The sequence below is a fragment of the Taeniopygia guttata genome, chromosome 5, assembly GCF_048771995.1.
Source record: "Taeniopygia guttata chromosome 5, bTaeGut7.mat, whole genome shotgun sequence".
Lineage (NCBI taxonomy): Eukaryota > Metazoa > Chordata > Aves > Passeriformes > Estrildidae > Taeniopygia > Taeniopygia guttata.
In genome coordinates this window covers 11,818,193-11,842,284 of record NC_133030.1, presented here as the reverse complement: position 1 = coordinate 11,842,284, position 24,092 = coordinate 11,818,193, and the positions used below count along the sequence as shown (strand labels likewise).

Below are 24,092 nucleotides of genomic sequence, written 5' to 3'. Positions count from 1 at the left end.
CCTGCTCCTCCCCATGTCTGTCTTCACTCACTGATTCCCAAATTCCCTTCTCCCACACTTCCTCCTCCCCACCTCTCCCTCTAGGAGCCTCCCCTGTCCCACTGCTGCCAGGGGAGCCAGTGCCATCCCTCCATGGGTGATGCACAGCACCAAGGCACAAGCCAAGGATGGAGGGGTTTGAAGGATGAGGAAGTTTTTGTGGGAAGTTGTTCACAGCCAGTACTCACAGCCCACGAGGTTTGGGGAAAAATTTGCTTATTAGCTATCCCAGCCAAGTTTTTGGGAAGAGATGGACACAGAAATCCTTGGTTGTCTGTCAGCCCCTGCCAACTGCTGAGCTTTACTTGGGATGAGGTGAGTGACTTCCACAGGTGCTGGATTCTGTGATGTTTAGCCCCAAAAGGATGGGGAATGTGTGGATTAGGCATTTTTACAGTGCTCCTCTCCAGCCATTCCTATTTGGAGGCCCTTCTGCACCTTCCCCTTCATCCTGGGGACAAGAAATGCTGCTGGAGCTATTTTGGGGTTGAGATGGAGGGACCCTGTGTGAAAGATTAGGAAAGGGTCCAGGATGAACACAAGGCTCCCTCCCACCTGCAAAGCTCATGTGGCTGGACCTGCTGTCACTATGGGCTTTCCCAGTGGGAATCAGCCTCCAAGGAGCTCTGTGGGAAGGGACAGGCAGCAGTGAGGAGGGAGAGACCTCCCAGTGACACAGGAAGGCTCTCCCAGGGCAATGGTTCCATGTGCTGGAGCAGCTCCTCATGGTGTCAGCACGGTTTGGGCTCAAGGCCTCCCTTCCCTATCCCTATTTCCATCCTCAGGCACACCTGGAGCAGAGCTGAGCCCCCTCCTGAGCCCCTGGCCCACGTGGGGAGGGAATGGCTGCAGTGTGGACAGGCTGGGTCCCTCCAGCTCTGAGCAGTGCCAGATTGCTGGGCTGGGATACACTCATTCCCTCAGCCACCCTCCCTGGAGAACAGGATCACCCAGGGTTTTCTGTGCCTCCCCTGTTCCTGCTCCCGAGCATCCGTCATGTGCTGCCGCAGGGACCGATGTGACAGTGACAGCTTTGGGTGTTTAATGCCCATTTCACCAGCGTGCTCTGGACCCTGAGTGCATCCATCACTGTGTCCATATGGATAACCAGGACAATGCAGCAGCTCTCCCTCCCCTGCCTCGGCTCTGCAGCTCAGGAAGGCTCCCAGCTCCAGGTTTTCTCCCCAGAATGGAGCCCGCTGTTCCACCCAGGCCCAGCACAGCAGCTTTGCCCTGGGTGGGCTGAGGCTTTGAGGTTAAAAAACCAGAATTCAGGTCCCTCATTTCTCCTTGTCTTTCTTTTTGCCCTTCCTTTGGCTCGTCAGCTCGCTGAGCTTCTGGTCCAGGCGCCGCTGGAGGTGGGCTCGCCTGGCGGGATCCAGGGATTTGTCCTTGGAGCCGCTGCCGGGGTACAGGATCCCCTCCCGGCTGATCCGCTGCCGTGCCTGCGCCTTGGCCTTGTCCCCGCAGCCGTGCACCTGCGGGAGAGAACCCACACCGGGCACTGGGCACGGATCACCCACGTGGCAGCCAGGGGCCTTCACCCCTTGAGCCTGGAGCTCCTTTTTGGCCTGCTTTGCATCCCCCTAAAATCATCTCCCATCATTTACAGCCATTATTATAATTATGTTATAATAATTATTATAATTACCATTATTATTGTGCAGTTATATTGTTTTAAATACTTATATTTTTTTATAATTTCAATTAGTTATTATTTTATTCTTTATTTTATTCTTCATTTTATTCATTCATTATTATTTTATTCATTATTTTATTATAATTGTTTGCTATTCATTCTATTTATTTTCATTCTATTTATTTTCATTTTATTTCATTTAATTTTATTTTTATTTAGTTTCATTTTATATTTAGATTCTATATTTTTATATATTCTTATACTTTATTTTTAATAAAACCCAGAAAAACAAATATTAATAATTAATATTTGTTTTTCTGGGTTTTATTAAATGATCATTTATAGCTTCTCTAACACAGAATGATGTATAAAGATCCAGGTCCTGGGCTCTGAACAACAGGTAAATCATCCTTTGGGATGGTTCAAGTGGCTCCTTCCACCTCCTTTCCAGTGAACTGGGAAAGGAGTTTTGGGGAACAGGAGACCTTTTTTAGCCACCAATCTGCTGCTTTAATGAGCCAGGTCCAACACTGGAATTATCTCTTGCAGGCGAGATCCTAAAATCTGATCCCTTTTCTTGCCCCATCCCAAAGTAATTTATGTTTCCATGGAGTGAGGTCCCAGCCTGATCCCTCAGAGCTGTGACAGCCCTTCCCAGAGCTGACATGGATTTGAATCCCTACAATTGTTGGAGCCTTGTTACCATTCAGCAGGGAGAGGCCATTCTGCAGGGAATAAATCTCCATCCCCCTGGATGTGAGTGACCATAAATACAACTATTCCTTGCCATGGAAACAGATAGCTCTTGACAGAGGAAAAAGCTTGCCAAGGATTTATAGGGCTGCTGAGCTCCTAGGGGCTCCACAGGGTGAGGAACAAGGACACAGGGAATTCTGAATTGCTGGCCAGGCAGCACTGCACCGTGCCTGACCTGTCCCCAGGATGCAGAGACAATCTGCAAAGGGCTGGGATCATCCTCAGAATAGAGGGAATGTGCAAGGAGCTGGGAATTGAGTCCAGGCTCACTTGAGCCTGAAACTTGTGCTTCTCCATTTCTGCTCTCTGCCTCACCTTATCCACAGGGCCTCAGAGTGCAAGTGCCAGAAAATGGTAAAGAAGGGCACAAAATGAGAGGAAAACAGAAAAGCCCTCAGGAAGAGGTGAGCAGAACCCAGGTGACAGCACCTGCCAGCCCTGTGTACCTGAGCTCAGCACAGGCTCTGACAGGGAGGGCTCTGCTCAAACTCCCTGCAAGGAAACCCTCCCTGCCCAGGGAGCTCCACAGGGAAGCTCCCAGGCTAAGCCCATCCTGCCGCTCCTTACCTCGGGGATGTGGTGGCTGAGGCAGAAGAGCCGCTGGCAGTGGTGGCAGAGCTGGCCCAGGGTGGTGACAGAGGCCTTGCAGCGGGGGAAGCCACAGGTCCTGTCAGCTTCGATGGCAGCGGAGATCAGAGCGTCGAAATCCTCTCCGGCCTCGCTCCCGATTGCCGGTTTTCCTGGGAAAGGTGAGCACACACCTGGATTGGAGTATGGGAACAAACCCACCCTCCTGCAGCCACAGGGCAGCCTCTGCCTTTACATCCTTCAGTGTGGGCCAGGTACTCCCCTCAGCTCCTCTCCCTACTCTTGGAAGCCTCCCATGCGATTCCTGAGACTCTCTCTTGGGAAAGGGTCTCCAGTGTTTTTCCTGACTTAAGGGATGTGCCTCCAGGTATCTAAACCCCTCTACCTGGATGCAGCAGCCAGTTCCCACCTCCCTGCAGCCTTCCAAGAGCCACATGCTCCACGCCCAAGTCCCAAGGTCTGGAGCAAACCCACGGGGATTAAGATCCATTCAAGGAAGAGCATTAATTGTGCTGGTTACAAAAAGCTTCACCCACCTTTGGCTTCGCTCTTGTCCTTTTTCCTTCTGCCACTCCGGGGCTCCTGCACCTTCCTGGCCGCCTCCTCCCGCCTGGCTTTCTCCCTCTGGACTCTCTCCAGGTGCAGGGATTTCAGGTCCACTTTGCCCGAGCCCTCACTGCTTTCTCCCCGTTCCACAGGGTCAGGGGTGTTCCCGCTGGGATGCTGGGGCTCAGGAAGGGGCTCGGAGGGCAGCAGGGGCTCAGAGGGCTCGGAGGACAGTGGGGGCTCAGAGGGCTTGGAGGGCAGCGGGGGCTGCTTGGGGAGTCTCTTGCGGACACTGATGTACCTGTCCCGGCCCTCCCCGGAGCTCAGGTGCTGCAGCCCATACTCCTCCGCCAGCACGTGGACCAGCATCCGCTCATGGGAATTCAGGGATGTGGGGAAATCCAGCTGCGCCTCGCTGCTCGCCAGGAAGGCCACCAGCATGGCCCTGAACCTGTCCCCACCCTCCTTTGACCCTGGGCCGTCTCTCCCGGCTGCGGCAGCGCTCGGGGAGCTCCGTGCTCCCGGTTTCTGGCTCCCCGCTCCGCCCGCCGCCACCTTGAGCTTCCCAGCCGGAGCCGGCCGCGCTTTGGGGCCCGGTGGTTTGGGGCCCTGCTGGCGCTGGGCCCAGCCCTCCCCAGGGTAGTTTTGGGGTACGAGGTCATCCAGGTACTCGAAGGCGGAGCGCACGAGGCCATGCTGGGCCAGGTGGTCCAGCAGGCGCCGCAGGAAGGGGCGGCTGCCCACGGTGTGGCTGTCGCACACCACGGCCACCTGGCGCCGCGCCCGCGTCACCGCCACGTTGATCCGCCGCTCCTCGGCCAGGAAGCCCACCTCACCTGCGGAGACAGGAGGGAAGGGATGCCAGAGCAGACAGGGCTGCCTCCCACTAGGGGTTTGGTCCAAGGGATCCAAGGATTTATTGGCTGGAGGGTGAGAGTTGGCGTTTATGGGGGTCTGGTCCCTGCTCACACCTGTTCCTCTTCCTACCTGTGTTCCACAGGCTCCACACTGAGCTCCTGGGATTGGGAAGAGGATGGAAGGCACATGGAGAGGAGAAGTATCTCCCTGCCTGGCCCAGGACACAAGCTCAGCTTGGAGCTGGGAGCAAACAAAGGTGAGCAGCATGGAAAAGGCTCACCCTGTGACAGAGGAGGGACTGCAGGTAAAGAACTCTCCCCATCCTACAGAGCTCCCCTCTGCTCCCAAATTCCCTGAGGGTCTGTAGGAACAGCCATTTGGGAGCTCGGGGAGGTTTTGCTCTGCTCACAGACAGCATGAGAGCCGGCAGTGTCGGGATGACTCAGGCAGGATCAGGCAGTGAGATCGGAGCGTGGGTGGCTGTGAGCTCCCAGCTCAGGAACAGCGAGGAGGCCAGGCTGGAAGAGATTAATGCCTCTGCCAGAGCAGTGCCCAGCCTGGCTCTGCCTCAGCAGCCTCATCATGTGCTGCCTTTGAGGGACAGGCTGAGGGGGAGCCCCTCTCTCTGCTCTGCAGCTCAAAGAACAATTCCCATTTCTCTGATGAGGTTTAGTCCAGCTGCAGGGGCAAATCCAACTCCTTTGAATCCTGAAAGGGGTTGGGTTGGGAAGGACCTTAAGGCCCATCCAGTTCCACCCCCTGCCAGGGATACCTTCCATTAGCCCAGACTCCTAAGCCCTGTCCAACCTGGTCTTGGACATTTCCAGGGATGGCGTAGTTGCAGCTTCTCTGGGCAACCTGTGCCAGGGCCTCAGCACCCTCACAGGGAAAAATTTCCCCTTAAATGAAGGCTTCCTGCTGGATCAGGAATGGCTGCAGAGGGACAGGTCAAGGAGAAGCCTCCCTGAGGCCCCAGGACCTGAGCTTTGCCCTCTCCCTGCGCAGAAGGGGCTGTGGGACCCTCACCCTCCCAGGGCCACCAGCACGGGGGTGAGTCACTCCTGGATCAGGACTATTCTTAGTGCTGTCCCCACCTCCATTCTCCCCACAAGGCTGCTTTTCCTCCTCTAGGCTTGGAAAAAGAGGCACCTCCTCTTTTTTTCCCCTTCCAGCCCTCAGCATTTCACCTCCAGCAGCAGAGGCAGCGCCACAGGGCTGTGGGTGTGGAAAGGGAATTGATCCCAGCATGGAACAGAGGTGATCACAGAGTGATCCTGCTCAGCCAGCTCCATCAAACCTTTCAGCTCCCTGCACAGGAGCCTTGTGCCCCCAGGGCAGCAGCTTTTTTCCAGCTATTAACTTTCACTGCAGCTGCTGATAGCAAAGAACTTGATTTTCTGCTCTAGATTTTGCTCCCAAAAGCAGCATTTTCCATGCATGGCTTGGGATGCCAGCTCCTGCTCGCTTTCTGCAGGGAACTCACCCAAAATGGGCTCAAAACCCAAGAAATTACCCCCCAACTCCCCAAAATGTAGGGCTAATGGGATGTGACATTCTTAGGGCCCTGGTTTAAATAATTTCTGAGACCTCAAGGGCCAGGAAACCTTCAAACTGAGCAGTCCTGGACCTGCTGTACCACAGGAGCCTCCTCTGCAGCCCTGACAGCACATATATTCATTAATTAAACAAAAAAGCCTGAAAAGGGAGGGTTTGCCAGTAAATCCATCCAGAGCCAAGTGTTAGAGCACTGCAATTAAACCACAGCCCTTGGCTACACGACTTCCTCCCCATTCCCCAGGGAGCAAGGCTCCAGCAGCTGAGTCTTACCTTTCCTGTTGGATCTGACAAAGGACAGGATCACTGCCTCCTTCTCCCTTCCTTGGAAACCATCCACTGATCTAATTTCCAGCTCGGGGTGCCTATGGCAAAGGTGCTGTCGGAGCATGTCCACCTGAGAAACAGGCCAAGGGTAGCTTTTAAAGGAAATATATGGGTGAAAAGGATTAAAATGGCAAGGTTTTGGGGGGAATCTCTCCCTCCCAAACCCACAAGGATGAGCACTGGCATCTCCTGAGGCTGTGAGTGGAACACTTCACTAACAGCTCTTCCCTCCATGGCCCCAAGCTGCTCAAAGGTGCAGGAGTTGGCCCCAAATACTGGTTAAATTTGGTTCTGCAGGTCTCTGGGGTCTTGTGGTGCTCTGTGTGCAGGGAGAGGGGCGATGCCAGGAGAGGGACAGCTCACCTGGAGGTTGTAGGGGGCCACCACAGCGATGTCCTTGGCCTTCACACCAGCGTCCACCAAGGCCTGGATGTGCATCCCCACCAGCTGGACCTCCCCTGGGACAGGAACAGAGTATGACAGGGGATAGAGGCCAGAGGAATGTGCCCACCTCCCCCCAAACAGCAGGAGAGGCTGCCACAAACTGGTTATCCAAGATGGTGCCTGGTTCAGAGGGACCTAAGGGGAAAAATTAAATCCTATATGAATTATTTCATGGTTTATTGGCTTCTGCTTTGCAGCAAAACACAGCAATAAACATCAAGACTGTGCAGTGAGCTGTGCCAAAAGGCTGCCTCCCAAATTTGGGGAGATGTGCCTCTAATCCTCTGCTCCAAATCCCTGAGTTCTCTCAGACCAGGCTTTTTGGCTCTCTGTGAGGGAATAAGAACCTGTTGTGTTCAGCAGGGTCCTGGGAATGCTGCAAGGAAAAATGAAGCACTCAAATGATGGCGGGGGAGTCAAACAGAAAGAAAAAGCTATTTAAACTGGTAAAAATTGTTCTTGTATCATCCACCATGACTTTGCACTCAAGCTTTGTAATGAATTCTACTATTTCAGAAGAGCCAGACAAGATTTCATGGAAAGGAGCAGAGGACTGGGAGGCAATTCTGAGCATATCCACAGCCTTCCCAAAACAGGCCTGTGCTCTGCCTGCTGCTATTTGCCCTTCCTCGGTGTAAAGCACCTCCACAGGGATTCTCCACCCTGTCCCAGCCCTCAGCACGGAGAAATGTCCCTGCAAGGGGACACGGCAGCCAGAGAGGACACCCTCAAGCTGGACACTGTCACCAGAGCTCCAACACAGCTCAGAATCCCTGGAGATTGAGGATTTATGGAGGGAAGACCTCTCAACTAAGCAAAGCTCTGTGGGAGCCCACCTCCCCCAGGGAGACACCTCTGGGATGTGGCCAAGCCTGGGGTGGGCTGAGCACCTCAGTCCATCCATTCTGGTCAATGGTACCTGGATTCCCCTTGGACTGTTCATCCTCCACTTCCAGCTCAAACAGGCCACAGCCAGCGGTGTCTATGAGCAACAAGGGAATGCTGGTCTCTTCCGTGTCAGAGACACCTGGCAGGTCCCTGCAGGTGCACAAGGTGTTTGGGAAAGGGCCAGTTACCAACACTGTTACAGCAATATCCACACAAGCTGTGGCTGCCCCATCCCTGGAAGAGCTAGGCTGGATGGGATATAGATCAGTCTGGTCTAGTGGAAGGTGTTCCTGCCCGTGGCTAGGGCTGGGTGGGCTTCCAACCTTCCAAGCCAAACCATTCTGGGATTCCATTATTATCATAGCAAAGGAGGACACAGAAGACAACTCTGCATCACTTCTGGTTACAGAGCAAAAAAGCCAATGACCCCCCCCACACCCAGTAATGTCTCCTTAATGGAATAATGGTTGAAACAAAACCACTGCCCCAACCTCAGGAGGAGCAGAAAATTCCACAGGGAAGGGACAAACGGGGTTGAAAAGGACATTTCAGCTCCTGCAGCAGCAGAGAGCAGGAACCCACCTGAGCAGGTGCTGTGCCACGGAGGGGTGTGCGCTGAGCCGGCCGCCGTAGAGCTCCGAGGACGCCCATTCCATGATGTGCCGGTGCATGCGGTACTGCACCGTCAGCATCCGCACCGCCCGCTCCCCGTAGTGCCCCGCCAGCCGCTCCATCAGGCTCAGGGACAGCCCCTCGGCCGCGGCCCTGCACGGAGAAGCAGCTCAGAGTGGGAGTGTCCATCCCCCAGGGACGGCCCAGGGCGGGATGGGGCTCAGGGAGCTCCTCCTGACACACGAGGTGCTGAGGGGGTCAGTAGGAATGCCCTGGGAGCAACTGCGCTCCAGCCCTGCTCAGCACCTTCGTGTGGCTCCCCTGGGGTGGCACCGTCACCCCTGTTCCACCTGGGTGTCAACGCTGCTGTCTGTCAGACCAGACTCATGCCATGAGGTCAGAGAGGCTTGGACATGGATCTGCCCCTGTAACTCAAGCAATTCCAACAGTATGGCCTCTGGAGTCACCACCCCTGGAGGTGTTCAAGGAACAACCTGATGTGGAACTCAGTGCTCTGGTCTGGTTGACAATGTGGGAATAGATCACAGGGTGGACTTGGTGTTCTTGGAGGTCATTTTCAACCTCAGTGATTCCATGATTCTGTGATCCATCAGTGTAAGGCTACATTGGCATTACTGCAAGCTCAGCCACAGCATCAGCATCACCCAGTGCATTAGGATCAGAGCTCCACCCCAAATTTTGCAATGCCTGGTGCTCACACAGCCAACCCTTGCTGCTTTCATCAAGATCCCCTCTGCTCCAGCATTTCCATCCTTCCCTGGCCACTCACCCTGGACTAAGGCACAGATGCACCGCTCTCATTAACTTTTCACCCATTAAATCCCCATCACATCCAGCAGCACCCCTTGTTCACATATGTGGCACAAATGAATCAAATTCCTGCAGAATTCAGCCTTTCAGGAACCTGTTTGATTCGTCCTGGCCTCACAGAGGGTTTGTTGGGAGGCACCATGTAAGGAAGAAGGATGGAAATCATTGCCCTTGGATTCTGCGAGTGTACGGAGATTTTTCATACTGATGCTGACACCGAGGGGTGCTGGTGGCTGCCAGACACAAGGAAGCAGCATGAAGAAGATGGAATGATGACAGGGAGCAGCTCAGGAAAATGCTTTCCATCGAGCTCCAGGGCACAGCACGCATCCAATCCCTGCCGGGGGAATTCCAGCGCTACACGGCCCCACAGAGAGCGGATTGTTGTGGCACCAGCCAGCCCCGCCACGCTCACCACAGGCACTTGGGAAATGTGACAATAGACTGCCAAATCATTAAACCTGCAGAGGGGACAATTAAGGATAAATCTTTCCAAGACACCGAGCCTCATTAGCTCTCCTCCTCGCTAAATCATAGGATGCAGCACACAGGCAAAAAAAAAAGGGAATAACCTCTGGAAGGACAGGGCTGCAGGATGTGGGAAGCAGCAGTTTGCCAGAGGGGGGCTGGGGCAGATGGGATGAGGGGACACAGCAAGATGTGGAGTTGGGGGATGCATTCAAGTTATCAGGAATGAACTTGATTCTCCCAGCTCTGCCCTGCCCATTGAGTCTGGATCTCCTGGACAGGAAGGAAATTCAGCAGGGAGGGCTGTTGGCACTCAGGTGCAAGCACATGCCTGAGACAGCCATTAAATCTCAGAGCAAGCCTCAGGAATGATGCTGTTCCCTACCCTTCCAGCAGCATTCCCACCGCAGGGATCCGCAGGAGGTTATATGCTGAATTAATAATGAGGAATTAATCTGCTCAGGAATATTTCACCTGTTAATAATTTTCTGTTATTTTACCACTCAATTAATTCCTATGGTGGTTGATTTCTCTGCCAACGAAATCCTGAGTGCCCTGAGCAGATGTTTCTTACCTATTGATAGCTTTAGAGAAATAAAATTGGGATAAGAGGTTGGACAGACAGAACCATGCATGGGATACTTGGGAATATCTACTTTAAATTACCTAAAGTACAGCTGGGAAAGGCAGAATTCCCAAACCCAGCCCACAGCAAGCAGAATTTGTTGCTAACATCGTATCACCTTGTTTTGCCTGCAGGAAATGCTGTGCTTGGCCAGCCTGCCCTGTACGTGTCCAGAATAATCAGTACTAGGAGAAAAACAGGAATTGTTTCCCATGGAAGGCTGGAGCTGTGTCTTCAGCCATGGCATACTTTTTTCTTATTCATCCCCGTGACAGGAGATGCTGGTGTGACTGATCCCTGCAGTACACACTGGATTTGGCTGGAAAAGCCTGGAGTAGGAGGTCACTGTGGTTTCTCACCTCAGGAACTCCCCATTAATGGAGTTAATTTATGGATGTGCACCAGGACATTCCAGCTGTGGAGGCTACCAGAGAAACTCAAGGCCTGGCACTTCAGTGACCAAGTGAAAGGAAGTCCATTCAGACCTGCCATGGGAATCAGCACATGGATTTGGGATGGTGCAGACATCCAGACTGACCATTGACAAACAAGATGGTAAAATATCTCTGTGTTTGTCCAGGAAACGAGTTGAGAGCAAGAGGTTTGAAAAGCTTCTGCTGGTATCTGAGGGGAGTTAAACCAAATTAACACATCAGAGCCCTGATATGGAGACAAATTCATTGGGAAAAGGATGGAATGAGGGCTCCAACAAGGCAAACAAATGTTCCTGTCAGAACAAATGTTCCTGCAGGAAGTGTCCTAGCATGGAGATGCCCACAGGGACAAGGACAAATTGGAGGAGGAGGACCTCCAAGGTGGAAGCTGCTGTCTGTGAGCCTCAGCTGGAGCTGCCATGGAGGGGATTGGAGGGGGCTGGAATTTGCCAGCACAGACTGGAAGGTGTGTGTGGGGATGCCCTCTGCATCCTGGGACAGGTCCCAGGTGTGTCAGAAAGCAGGGAAGAGGTGCAGCTTCAGACTTGGTGTCAAACATTCCCCAGGCCTGACGGGGTTACTGCTGATAGGCACAGGTAAATGCTGATTCCATGGAGGAACAAGGAAGGTGGATAGAGTCCCACAGCTTTCCTGCTGGACAGAGGCTTCCTGCCTGAGCAGGGCTGACTTTCCCTGCTGTAGTAACAGCCGAGCTTCCTGCCAGCCTGGATTCATCCCAGATAACTTCAGACCCTTCCCCGTGGCCCCAAAAATAGGAGCCCACCCACTCCAGGCCCGCTGTCATCAATGGAGAAGGGGAAGGTGGGCGGAAGGGTTGGAGTCCTCTGCATGAATCATCCCTGGAAATAGCTCCTTGCTTCCCCTGAAGCACAGAGGAGGTGGCAGGTGATTTGGGGCCTTTGTGAGAGCTCTGGAAATACCCATGGAAAGAGGTGGAAGGGATCTACCACTGGGCTGGTGCTGCTTCCTGGGCCTGTAGGGAACATGGAAAGCCCAAAACAGGGCTCCCCAGCATCCCATTTATTTCCATTGCAGTTGTTCAGGCTGGAAAAGATCTTTAAGATCATGGAATCTGATGTTCCCCCAGCACTATCAAGGCCACCAAGTCAAAGCTGATGGAGAGAAAATCACAACTCCTCAAGCAGGAGCAGGATGAGATCCAGGAGTAGTTTTTGCTGCCAGCTCCAGCCAAGGCTCCTGGCAGCAGCCACCGTGACAGAGCAGAAAAAAAGCAGCTGCTATAATGTTTCTGGAGTGAAGAAAAACTGCTTTTGTCTCAAAAGAGGGAGCCAAAAGGGACACCAGCTGAGTGTCAGCCCCATTCCAGAGTAACAGAGCTGGGATTTTTACTGTGTTTTGCCCTTAATCTGACAGTCTGGGGAAAAGCCAGGCTGAGGCTGCTGAAGTGCATCCAGCTGGATGGGCACTGTGGAGCATAGCCATCATGAAGTTTTTCCAGGGGAAAAGAGGAACTTTATGCACCACTCATAGAAAATAACAATAACTCTGAAATTAGAAGGACCAAATGGCCAATTTCGTCTTGCTACCAACAAGATACTACTCCAAAAAGTGCCTTGCTTAGAAAATCCAGGCATGGAGAGCCAGCCTGCAAATTCAGAGGGAATAAACAGCAGGACAACAAGAGTGCAGGGCTCTGGAGAGGCTTTTGGAGCTCACCAGCCTGGACACTTCCAGGTAGCTGAGCATGTGTTTATCACCTGCCAAGATCTGCAGAACAGCAAGCTTTTGGGCATCTGAGAGAGGTAAAATGAGAGGATGCTGCAGCCCCTGAATGTTGTTCTCACTATCTCTGGGCCATGTGCTGGGAGCTGCTGCCTGCCTTGGATCTTTCATTTCCTGTGTTCAATATCCAAGTGAAGTGGCAGATATGTGTCTTGTTCATTATTTTCTGGAAGCAGGAGAGGATGTTTATGAAGTCAGGCCTATTTCTCTGCTTCTGTGGTTCAGTAATTCCAGATCTGAAGATGCCTAAACCAGATAAACATGAGCACATTTATGTTTTAAATTACTCAAAGATTCCTCAGTACTCTTTGCAGCATCCCCCTGGACGCACAAGCAATTTGCACTATCCACAGATCTTTTCCACAAACTAACTGTTCTCATTATCCCCGTTGTAGGGACTGGGAGGTTTTACAATCCCTGAGGTGTGTGATAATGCAGCATCTCACTGGGCCAATTCACATATTAGTACATTAAATAAATAAATGTGGAAACCACAGAAGCAGAATTAAAGGAAAGCCTGGATTAGCCTGAGGATGAGCCCAAATGCATTTCACAGAGCCTGCAGGCAGCACACATCTCCACCATGAAATGTCTCCCATCACCAGGATTCAGAAGCTGCACAAAGAACAGGAGGAACCAGGATTTTTACCTGTGGGAGATGATGGTGGGGGGCAGCTGCTTGTGATCCCCAGCCAGGATGCACTTGGGAGCCTTCAGCAGAGGGATCCAGCAGCTGGCTTCCAGAGCCTGGGCACACTCATCAATCACCACCAGGTCAAAGTGGGTTTCAGGCAGCAGCTTCAGGGGGCCATCTGAGGAAGCACCTGGTGGAAGGAGAAGGTTCCCAAGTGAGCAGGGGAGCAAGGAAGAGTGAGGAACCTGCTCTGGAAACAAACCTCACAAGCTGTAATGGTGATTGAGGCAAGTGAAATAATGTTTCTTTGCAGAGATGTAGGAATTCAGCCCTGCCAAACACGTATCCATTGATATGTGTAAGTCAGGATTGTTTTTGCCAGTTCCTCTTTGTCCTTTTTTCCCCTGGCATCTGGGCCCAGAAGCTTCCAAGTATCTTTGGGAACAGCAGTAAAGCCCAGATGCCAAAGAGAAGAACATGCTCCAACGCTTCATCTGGAGCAGAGCAAGGAACACCCACCTTCCTGCTGCCCACCAGTGCCAACAGAACTCCTCATCCCCAGCACCCAGAGGGTGAGGGATTGGGAATTCACCTGTCTGGTAACTAAGGGACACCCTGAGAGGGGGAGATGGGCTGACTCTGCTCCTCCTCATGGCACTGGGGAGAGGGAAAGGAGACTGGAACCAGACAGCCACATCAAGGGCTAATTTTTAACATCAGAAGTCCATTTGTAACATTTGTCTCCTTACAGATACCCTGCTCTAACCCAGACCTACTGATACTGATCCACACATTGATCAGAAATCTGAATTTCAGGGGCACCCAAATCTCCCTGCAGTTCACAAAGAAGGATGCAAAAGGATGAGGGCAGGGTGAAGAAGCCAGTCTCCCAGACCAGGGGATTTTTATTTGCAGAAATGTTTTTTCCAAAGCTCCTGTGCTATTGCAGCTTTGCGAGCAGGGATTTGGCTTTGCCACTGTAAATCCTGCTGCCTCTGCAGCTCTGCATGCCTTCAGACATTCCAGTTTGCCACCAAAGACACTGTTTTCCTTCCAAAATGGTTTTCCAGCCTGTATGAATTCGCTCTGTTGAGTTGTACAGTCGTAACTGGACTTTTGCCACTTGCACAGACCCCCAGCTGGCTGGCAAGCTCCAGTTCCAGGGAGAATCACAGCTGATCAACAAAAACACCAGTTTTACTGGGAGAAGGAAACCTCCCCCTTTCTTTCAGGCAAGTAAAAAGAAGTGAGAGGCCAGCTCCCAGGGACTAAGACATGGAAGGATTTATCTGTCTACTAACCTTCATTCCAGTAACTTGCTGTTTTATGACCTAAAATTATTGATGTTTTCTTTCAACAAATGTCCCTTGAGCAACCACATCTGAAAATTTTAAGTGGGCCCTGCAGTATGAAAAACCTGAGCCAGTAAAGCCCTTCCACATATGCCAAACCTTCCCACCTGCAGCTGCAGATGCCTGAAGGACACGTGGACCTGCTCCCTAAAATCCTGTGTCATAGCATTTGGGTGAGTGCAGAAGCAGCCACACGCAGCCTGGGAGCAGGCTCTGGAAACATGTGTTGGGTTTCATCAGTCCTGGAAAGGGTCCAAGCAGGGAAGCAATCCCATGTGATTTATGCAATGGGGGAGCAGATTGCACACCTCCAGCAGCACTTGTTTACTCACTGCACTCCCAGCTCCTACTCAGAGCTAACAGGGGCCCTTCCAGATCCATCTTCTCTGCTCAACAACATCCTGTGCCACAGTGGAAGCTGGGAGAATCCCACTGGGGAGGCGTTTGGGAGACTTTGCTGAGCTCCCAGGAGCTGGGAGCAAGTGTGCCAGCCATCCTAGGAGAGGTGCCTTGCAGAGCAAGAGGTTTACCTGGCAAAGGGAGGGAAAACACTGAGCAGGAAGATCTCACACCTGTGTTGGTGGCAAGGACAACGCTGGCCTGGCTGAGGGCTGCAGTCATGGCAGCCTCTTCTCTCTCCTTCAGCTCCTTCCTCAGGGTCTTGATCTCACCCAGAAAATGGCTTCGTTCTCCCTTGTCTTGGGCCTTTTTGGTTTTTGCCTAGAAAATAGAAAAATTTGGATAGAGCCAACTGCTGCTACTCTGTTCTGGCTGTGTCTATGACCAGCCAAAGCATCTGGGCATGGAGAAGGGAGGAATATTTGGGAAGAGAGGTCTTGTTCCTCTACTGGGGGAGGGACTGGGATTTCCTATCTTGTTCTGAGGAAGCAGAGCCCTTCTGGAAGCAGGAGGGCTCCCCAAGCCCCAGCAGCAGCTCTGCCACCTCAAGCTGGCCTCTCTGAGCTGCTGGAAAGGATCCAGAGCAGCATCCAGACATGCCCAGGGCTTTTTTTAGTAGGTATTAAATGTATCTACCACACCAACCCACCAGCACTGCCAGAGCAGCAGCCATGGGACCACAGCTCAGCTACAGCTCACTGAGCAATCCCAGATGGAAACTGGGATTGTTTCCCTGGAGGTAAGGCTGGGAAGGATGCAAAGGCTGCAGACAGAAGCTTTTATTGGCAGCCAAAACAGTAAGACAGGCTGGTTCCTATAGTCATGCCAAGGATGGATGGATACATTCTCCAGGGTCTAACAAGGACCAGCTCAGCCCCCTGTTTTGGTTGTACTCATGGGTATTTAAAACTATGAAACCTCCATGTGTCTGTCAAGAGTGGTCAAAATGGGCTCAGGAATTCCAGGTGTGGGATCACAGGCCCTGAGGGTGTGGTCAGCCTGGATGACACCCATTCCTAGTTAGGGATTAGGAATATCAACTCTAATTATCCCCACCTGCCTCACAGGGGCTCTCTCATCTACTCAATGGTCTGGGAGTCTACTTAAGGCCAGCTAACAGAGTGGGCCTGGATTCTTTCCTGGATTCCCTGCCTCATCCTCCTGGACTGCTCCCTGAATCTGCTCAGCATCCCTGGATCTGGACTGGCCCTGGACCTGTTCTGCGTTTTGTTCTCAGGTACTGTGGGACTGAAACCTTGCTGGGGCAAGGAGCATCCAGAAGCTGAGGTCCTGGGAATCTCAAAGCCAGGTGAGGGAAGGAGGCACAAAGGCGCAAGAAATGCCTCAAGAGGGCACAGGATTAATTTCTGTTACTGCTCTTTCTGTGGGCTGGGGTGAAGGGGAGGAGAGAGAAGAGTCAAAACATGGAGCTGCAAAGGGAGAAATTGTTCCAGGGAAAAGTAGGGAATGTGGCAGTGGAAAAACAGAAGCAGGAGGAAGAAAAGATGGGTCAGGACCTTGGAGATGAGCTCTCCGCAGCCAAGGGCAGCTCCTGTGACAGAGTCTTCCCAAGGAGATGAAAATTAATCACCAGTGAGAAAGATGGAAAATAATAAATTTAGAAGCAAAGAAAAAAAAAAGCCTTTAGGACAGTGCTGCCACCAGAAAAGGGAAGGAAAATAACCTAATTAGCATCAAATCCTCACCCCAAATACCAGAGCTACGCTGTAAGAGAACGTTAGGAAAATTAGGGTGAGAAAGAAGAAATTAAGGATGCATTTTAAAATGTGCTCTGCTTTCTACTTGAGGTGGCTGAGAGTGGGAGGGAGTATCAGGACAGGCAGACAGCTTGTTAGGAAGTGAATTAATGATGGAAATGTTTTCCTGGTAAAGAGGCGGGCACAGATCAGGCCAGACAGGTGATGTGGGGGGCAGCAGCAGGGACTGGAATTTTCCCCACTTCCATGAGGGATTCAGGCAGGAGTGGTTCTGCCCTCCAGCACATGAAGATCAGAGAATCCCAGAATGGTTTGGGTTAGAAGGGACCTTATGGATCATCTCATAAGGGCAGAGACACCTTCCACTAGCCGTAGTTGCTCCAAGCCCTGTCCAACCTGGCCTTGGACACTTCCTGGGATGGGCAGCCACAGCTTCTCTGAGACATCCCCACCTTCCCAGGGAAGAGCTTCCCCCGTATCTGCCCTTCTCATGGCATCACTCCAGGCTGCACAATTCCCGCGCAGGGCCACGCACCCAGGCCTGGTCGATGTCCCTCCTGATGTCAGCCACGAGGCGGGCGCAGTCCCCGCGGGCCAGCACGGCGTCCAGCGAGTGCTGCTGGATGGGCTGCAGCAGGCGCGCGGGGTGGCCCAGCCGCAGCAGCCGCGCCCGGCAGCCCGCCAGCCGCTCCACCAGGTTATCCACGGCCACGTTGGACGGGGCACAGCACAGCACCTGCCGGGACAAACACGGCCTGGGCACCTCTGAGGGCACCCAAAGCTGGAGCAGGGGGTGTCCAAGCAGGAAGGAGCAGAGAGAGAAAAACCAGCGTGCTTCTGTAGGGTCCCCAGTGAACCCCAAACCTGCCAGCACCTCCTTGGAGCTGCTGGGGAACTCCCTGGTCTCTGCAAGCCAAGCCAGGCTCTGGATTAGTACAAATCCAACAGGAGCTGCTCCAGCCCAGGATTTTGCAAAATAACCATAGAAACCTGGAATGGTCTGGATGGGACCTTAAAGCCCATCCAGTAACGTCCTGCCACAGGCAGGGATGCCTTCCACTAGCCCAGGTTGCTCCAATCCCCATCCAACCTGGCCTTGGACACTTCCAGGGATGGGGCAGCCACAGGTTCTTTGGGCAACCTGTGCCAGGGCCCCACCACCCTCAAAGGGAAGGATTTCTTCCCAATATCCAACCTATATTTCCCCTCTGCCCATTTGAAGCTATTTCCCCTTGTGGTACCACCCCAGTCCCTGATGAAGTATCCCTGCAAAGCTTCTCTGTAGGCCCTTCCCATGCCTGGAAGGCTGCTCTGAGGTCTTCACACAAGGAGAGGTGGTCACTGGTGGCCACCTGAGGCCGTCCCTGTCCCCACAGCCCAGGCAGTGAGCCTCACCTTCAGGCCCTGCTGCACAGCCTGCAGAATGATCTCCACCAGGGTCGTGGTTTTCCCTGTGCCCGGAGGCCCGTGGATGATGGCGAGCTCCCTCTGAGCCAGGGAGAAGGACACAGCTTCCCTCTGAGACTCATCCAGGGAGGCATTGAAGAACTCCAGAGGCTCTGGGGAGACAGCAGGAGAGTCACTGGAACCTCAGCCCCAGCTGGGAAGAGACTGAGAAGCACAAATCCAGAAATACATGGCGCTCTCTGCAGCCGGCCCAAACCCATTTGATAATGAGGAGAACCTTGGGATGACAGCACTGAGGGAGCTGGAAGACCCCAGAAGGTAAAAATAAGCTTTTTATGCTTCCAAAACAAACAGGTTCCCTTCCCATCCTGCATCCATGCTTCCCCATCCCCTCCCCAGCCCTGACACTTGGCCTTCAGCCAGTCATTGGTGAAATTCCCAGAATTTAAGAGGTATTTAGCTGCTCCAGCATCAAACAGGTAGGTTTTCCTGGCTCTGGAGGGAGCTCTGGGATTGTTTTGCAGGAGAACTAGCATCTTTAGTGAAATCTTCACTGAAAATTGGGGAGGAAGTAGCAGATCTGGCAAACAAATCCCTGCCAGTGAATGAACCCAATGCAGCACCAGTGAAAAAGCAGAAAAACCTACAGTGTCTGTGAGTAGAACAGAGCAGCCCTGTAGTGGTCAGCCAAGACTGGGAATGAAGGCAGGAAAAGGTACAAAGAGCAATTTAAATGATAAAACTAAAATTTGTTTCTGCTTTAATAAGGGAGGAAAAAAGAGAAAAGAATATGCAAATTGCATTAGAAGAGAATTGGTTTCACTGCAGAGACTGAATTCTCAAAAGCTGCTTTTTAACCTCCCAGATTTATCTCATTTAGGCCCAAATTTATTCTCATCCCCCCCCCTCCAATCCTAATGCTAATCTCCTTGTTCATTATGGGAGTTAATTACAGCAGGGATGATGACTCATTACACCGAGGTTTCCCGAAAATAACGTTCCCACAAAAGCTTACATAAGACACATCTCTGGGCATCCTTCCCTGCTGGGCATCATGTGGCTCATCCTTCCCTTTGCATTAAGGGCTGGATTTAAAACATGGGAGTTTCTTCTGGTTTTAGACAGGTGAACTTGTGTGTGGTTGGAAGCAGCACCAGTGAATGAGGTTAAACAAAAGATGTTCATTGAGAAGGTGATGATGAAGAGAAAAATGGGGCTGAAGGTGCTTTTTGCTGTCACTTTGCTTCTTGGTTCATATGTAAATTTTGGGTGAGTGTGTTAATGACTAAGACAAAACCAGGAAGCATCCCATGGGCTGGGGAAAAAGCAAGAATAGCTTCAAACATGAGAGGCTTTTCCCACAGCGAGCAACAGCTGGGACGTGGGAGTCATTGATGCTTCCTGGCCCAAGGATGAGCAAAGGAACTTCTCCAGGCCTGTGCCCACCCTCATCCCTCCCAACCACACGCTGCCAGGAGCTGCTGTGTGGGAAGGCTGGCAGTGTGCCTCTCCTGGGCTGGCCACACTGGTGGGGAGGAAGGAAGAGCCTCTCATGGGATGCTGGGGCTCCTCCAAACTCTTCTCCCTGCAGCAGCTGGGCTCCAGGTATCCTCACCTGAAGAAATCCCTGGAATGTGTCTCCTGGTGGCCAGGTAACTGTGCCCTGATGCACAACTCCATTTATTAGTGTTGAAAACCAAATTTCTTTGGCCATCCAGACTGGTGCCCCAACATTCCCAGGAACTGAGATGCTTCTCTGCACAGTTCCAGCAGCTCTGGTGAGGCAGGGGGTTGGGGGATGATATCCAAGCCCAGGAAAGGGGTCTTTGCACTAAAAATGGACAGAAACAGCCCTTCCTGGAAGGAAGAACCCAGGTTTTCCACATTTGGAAGCCCTTTCCAAGGTATATTTCTGACCAAGAGCAATTCAGATCCCCATGCCCAGCAGCTCCTCCCTGACACAACATCACTGCAGCCAACACTGCTGGGCAAAATCCAGCCTGGATCAGAACCTCCCCTGTTCTCCAGAGGAAATATCTGGCAACTGAGTTGTCTGGCCTGCTTAGTCTTCCCCAAGAATCTCAGAGGCTTCTCCATGGCCCCTATGATGACAAGAGGTGTCACAGGGCAGAGGGATAAGGAGCACTTCAGGTTCTTTTTTGCAAGTGACTTGTGACAAAAAGCCAAGAAAGTCTTGCTGGAAATCCCTGGTGTTCCCCCAGTGCTCTGCTGCCAGGTTGGATTTTCCTGGGGACATTCCTGCCTTTTCACCAGGATTGCTTCTTTCCCTTTACAAATGTTTTGACAGCCATGGGCAGAGATGGACACAAGCCAGGCCTTCTGAAGCCAGGTACTAAAATGATCATTCCTGACTTTCTCCAGCACAGGAGAGAGCTGGCAGCTATCACCTGCACAGGAACAGCAGAACCTGCTTTCTAAAGGGAAAAGGGACATGTCCCTCTTGGATGGCCTGGAGGAACACAGCAAGCAGAACAATGCTGGCCTCTGCTGGCAAAAAAAGCCTCTCCACTCCCCTCCATTCCCAAAATGTAGGGGTGCAGGGATCCCACATGGATGCTGGGAGCCGGGGAAGATTGTTTGGAGGAGATTTCAGGTGTGGAAGCTCCAGCAGGGCCATGGGTGCAGATCAAAGTGGGAGAGAGACAAGGAGGGCATTTTTGATGGGTGAGCACCTGGATTCTGCTTCCCAGGGAGTCTGATAAGGGCAAAATTCCTGCTCAGTTCAGAGTCTGCCCTTTCTGGAAAAACTGTTCTCCCACTTGGAGCCTTCCTGGAGGCAGCAAGGTGAGGTGTGGAAATGCTTTGTGCCAGTCCCAATCTTTGCTGCAGATCCCAGCTACCCACTGGAGATCTCTCCTTTTGGCTATTCCTTAGGCTATTCTTCCCACAGTCTGTCCCATGTTTTTGTCTTATTCCGAGGGTATTTATTGTTTCATATTGAAGTGTTTTAAAAGGACTTGGGCTTTGATGTGCGGTGTTGGGCTGCTGCTATTTGGTAATTAATTACTGAAATGCGCAGTGGTGTCAGAACCCACCTACAAGATTCCCTGATTGAAAAATCAGGATTCTCGTTATTCAGGCTTCTGCTGCTGCACATTGCACCTGCTGGAGTGGATTTTGCCCTGTCTCCCACCCATGGCTCCCTGGTTTCTGAGGGAAGTGAGCTCCTCACGCATCCCCAAACGCTGTTGACACAGATGTGTGTCTAGACAGCCAATTTCAGGAGCTGTCTAAGGCTTATTGACTCAGCCTGCTGCTGATGGGTTTGTTTGAAACCAGGTAATGGATGGGATGAGACAGATCCCCAAAGAAACCAGGCTAATGGGTGCTTTGTCATGGAAGGAGAGGCTGTGACATGGAAAAGCAGTCTGAGTGCTGTGAAGTTTGTCTGGCAGAGCCCTTCAGCTCAGGGCAGGCTTATTCCAAGTTATTATCCCTTAATTCCTGGCTGGTACAACATCTCCCTAGCTGGGGAGGAAGCAGCTCTGAAGGGAGGAGGTAACTGCAAGGCCTTTGACTTCATAGTGCACCTCCTCTGTCTGTCTAACGTGGCTCAATCTATCCATCAATATTCCCAGTGCTGAGCAGATGGAAAATTCATCTCTGCCCAGCCTGGCACAGCTGAGTGATGCGGTGAAAAGGAGCTTCCCTTCATTAGAGGCAGTTCTGCTCCCTCAGGGGCAAAAGCACTGTTGAGGAAAGTTGATTGATTAAAATTTAATTCTTTTATTTAATATTAAAACCTTGAGTGCACCAAGGTCCCTGGGCAGCCAAAGGGCTAAAAGGTTTGACTAAGACTGGGATCACTGCTTAGAGAAATAGGGATAGGACTCATTAACAGCCATTTTTTCTCCCTGGCACATCCTATCAGAAGTCAAGCCCGGCTGGAGGGGATGGGAGAGAGGCAAACTATGGTGGGCAGCCAAATCCAGGAATCCAAGGAAGACAAACAGTGCAGGGAGCTGTGGAGGGGAGGAAAAGGGGCAGAACCCTGGCAGGGATGGATGGCATGAGTGGGGAGAGCAGCCCTGAGCTCTGTGCATGGCTTAGACACAGCCCAGTCCACCCTCAGCCCTCATTCCCTGACTTCTGCACCCTTCCCTTCTGTTAAGGGATAATATCCATTAGCAGGTGTTGATATCTGACACGGCTGCTGATCAGAGGCTTTGCTCTCCCCAAAACGTGAAGCTGTGTAATTTCATCTTTGTTTCTTCCAAAGAAGTACAACAGAGTGGATACTACTTATATCCAAGTTTTCGTCAAGGTTCTTTCCATGAGGAAAGTATAAACCAGCCTGAACACAATGCCACCAGTAGTAGCAGCACTGATGACTCTCATGGAACACTGGGGCAAAGAGGCTGCACGTGTGGATAAAAACAGGGATCGGAGCTATTTGTGTTCTCGTGGGCAATTCCCAAGGATGCCCATCAAGCCTGATAAAAAAAGATCCTTACTTGTTTCAGGGAACGCCCTGGGAGCAGAGGCAAAGAAGAGGACGTCGATCAGGTCGGAGGCTGGGCCACCCCGGTACTGCTTGAGTGCAGTTAGAGCTCTGCCAAAGAACGGAAGATCCAAGTCACAGGAACAGCAGGAATTCTTTGGAGACTCCCAAGTGCCCAGAGACAGGCTGTGAGTAAGGACTGAACTATTCCAAAGCTGAACAGTGTTACCCCACAAAACTAATCCCACAAAATTCCTGCATCTCCCAACCCTTGCACACATCCCTATGCTGGTCAGGCTTCCACTTCCCATTGTCCCTGTTTGGTACAGCCAAATGTGATTTTTTGGTATGTTTATCCAGCAAGGAGCTGTTCACTCCTCCTGCCAGGATGGAAAAGGCCCTACACAGAACCCAGAGTGTACCAGAGGGGATGCAATGGGACCAAAACACAGCCTGGAGAGGGAAAGGGAAGAGCAGGACCAGCCAGCAGGTGGGTAAACTGAGGCTGTTGTGAGGCTCTAGAATGACAAATCCAAACTGCAAAAGGACTGGGAAGAGCTTTTCCAGACTAAATTTGGCACTCCTCATCCTGCTGGGCAGAGTGAGGCCAGGTGAGCCCTCACCTTTTGAGCCTGTTGTAGGTGACATCGTTGGCCAGCTTGAGCAGGCGGAAGGAGTGCTCGTGGTCCACAGCCAGCTCCCCATCCCGGGGCTCCTCCAGGGCCACCGTCACTGCCTTGGGGGTGACACGTGTCACCACGCCCGTGCACAGCGGGTCCCCCTGCCCAGCTGACTCGTAGAGCCCCACGATGTCCCCTGCAAAGGTTGGAAAGGAGACAATGAGGTGGGGCAAATGTGTCACTGACCAGGGAAGCTGTGGCTGCCCCATCCCTGGAAGTGTCCAATGCCAGGCTGGATGGGGCTTGGAGCAACTTGGGCTAGTGGAAGGTGTCCCTTGCCCATGGCTGAGGGTGGGACTGGATGGTCCTTTCCAACCCAAACCATTTTAGGAGTGTATGATCTCTTTCTTTGGAAAGACAGGAGCGTCACTGACCGGGCCCAAAACTGTTGGAGGGCAGCTCGGTGTCCGAATCACACTTCCTGGGCTGGAATGTCACCAGGAGACGCCCGTAGAGGCCGGTTCTCTGGCTGCTGACCTGGAGCTTGAGCAAGCAGACGCCTCTCCGCTGCAATTCCTTCAGGGAGACGCTCTCCTGCCATGCCCTGGGAACCACACACAGGTGGGAACAGCACGGGGTGAGGCTGAGGCTCACAGCTCCAGGGCACAGAGCAGAATGACCTTATCCTGGCTCCGGGCACGTCCATCCTCATGGCTGGCTAAGCGTCTGTACCCCCAGCAAGGGCATCTAAGGGGGTGACTCGGTCCTGTGGGGGCGAGTCCAGCAGGATTCCCCATGGATCCACCTGTGAGGTTCTTATAGGGATGGGCTGGTCAGAGCGGCGGGACTCCAACAACAGCGGGTCCCAGAGGAGGGTCCCTCAGTGCTCCCCAGGGGTGACAGCGCTCCCATGCCCCCCAGCCGCACGTGTCCCCGGCTGTGGCCGCACCGTAACCACCCCCCCGGCGGTCGGTGCCGGTGCCGTGTGTGCCGCACCTGCTCTGGGCCAGCTCGGCCTCCCGCTCGTCCCGCAGCAGCTCCAGGTGCCGCTCCGCCGCCTCGGCCGCCATGGCTCCCTCAGAGCGCCGGGCCACGCCCCCCTCGCGCGCCAGGCCAGGCCCCGCCCC

General features: G+C 52.6%; 1 protein-coding gene across 1 annotated transcript; it reads right to left on the bottom strand.

Moving 5' to 3' along the window:
• Window positions 1–1,058: 1,058 nt before the first annotated feature.
• IGHMBP2 (immunoglobulin mu DNA binding protein 2) lies at window positions 1,059–24,081 on the bottom strand. The gene is made up of 15 exons (XM_030273612.4): window positions 23,962–24,081; window positions 23,400–23,569; window positions 22,969–23,161; window positions 22,359–22,456; window positions 17,872–18,035; window positions 17,012–17,212; window positions 14,932–15,079; window positions 13,023–13,197; window positions 8,222–8,404; window positions 7,671–7,789; window positions 6,671–6,765; window positions 6,254–6,377; window positions 3,559–4,404; window positions 3,002–3,174; window positions 1,059–1,517 (listed from the first exon to the last, which is right to left on the bottom strand). Exons 1-15 carry the CDS (start codon window positions 24,033–24,035, stop codon window positions 1,320–1,322), a joined length of 2,961 nt encoding a protein of 986 aa, XP_030129472.4. The 5' UTR covers window positions 24,036–24,081; the 3' UTR covers window positions 1,059–1,319.
• Between the last annotated feature and the right edge of the window lie 11 nt (window positions 24,082–24,092).

Coding starts and splice junctions, on each gene's coding strand:
- IGHMBP2 (XM_030273612.4), bottom strand. CDS start 24,035: ATGGCGGCCGAGGCGGCGGAGCGGCACCTGGAGCTGCTGCGGGACGAG. Junction 15,080..17,011: donor GGGACATCGACCAGGCCTGG/GTGCGTGGCCCT, acceptor TCTATTTTCTAG/GCAAAAACCAAAAAGGCCCA. Junction 6,378..6,670: donor TGGCCCCCTACAACCTCCAG/GTGAGCTGTCCC, acceptor CCTGTTTCTCAG/GTGGACATGCTCCGACAGCA.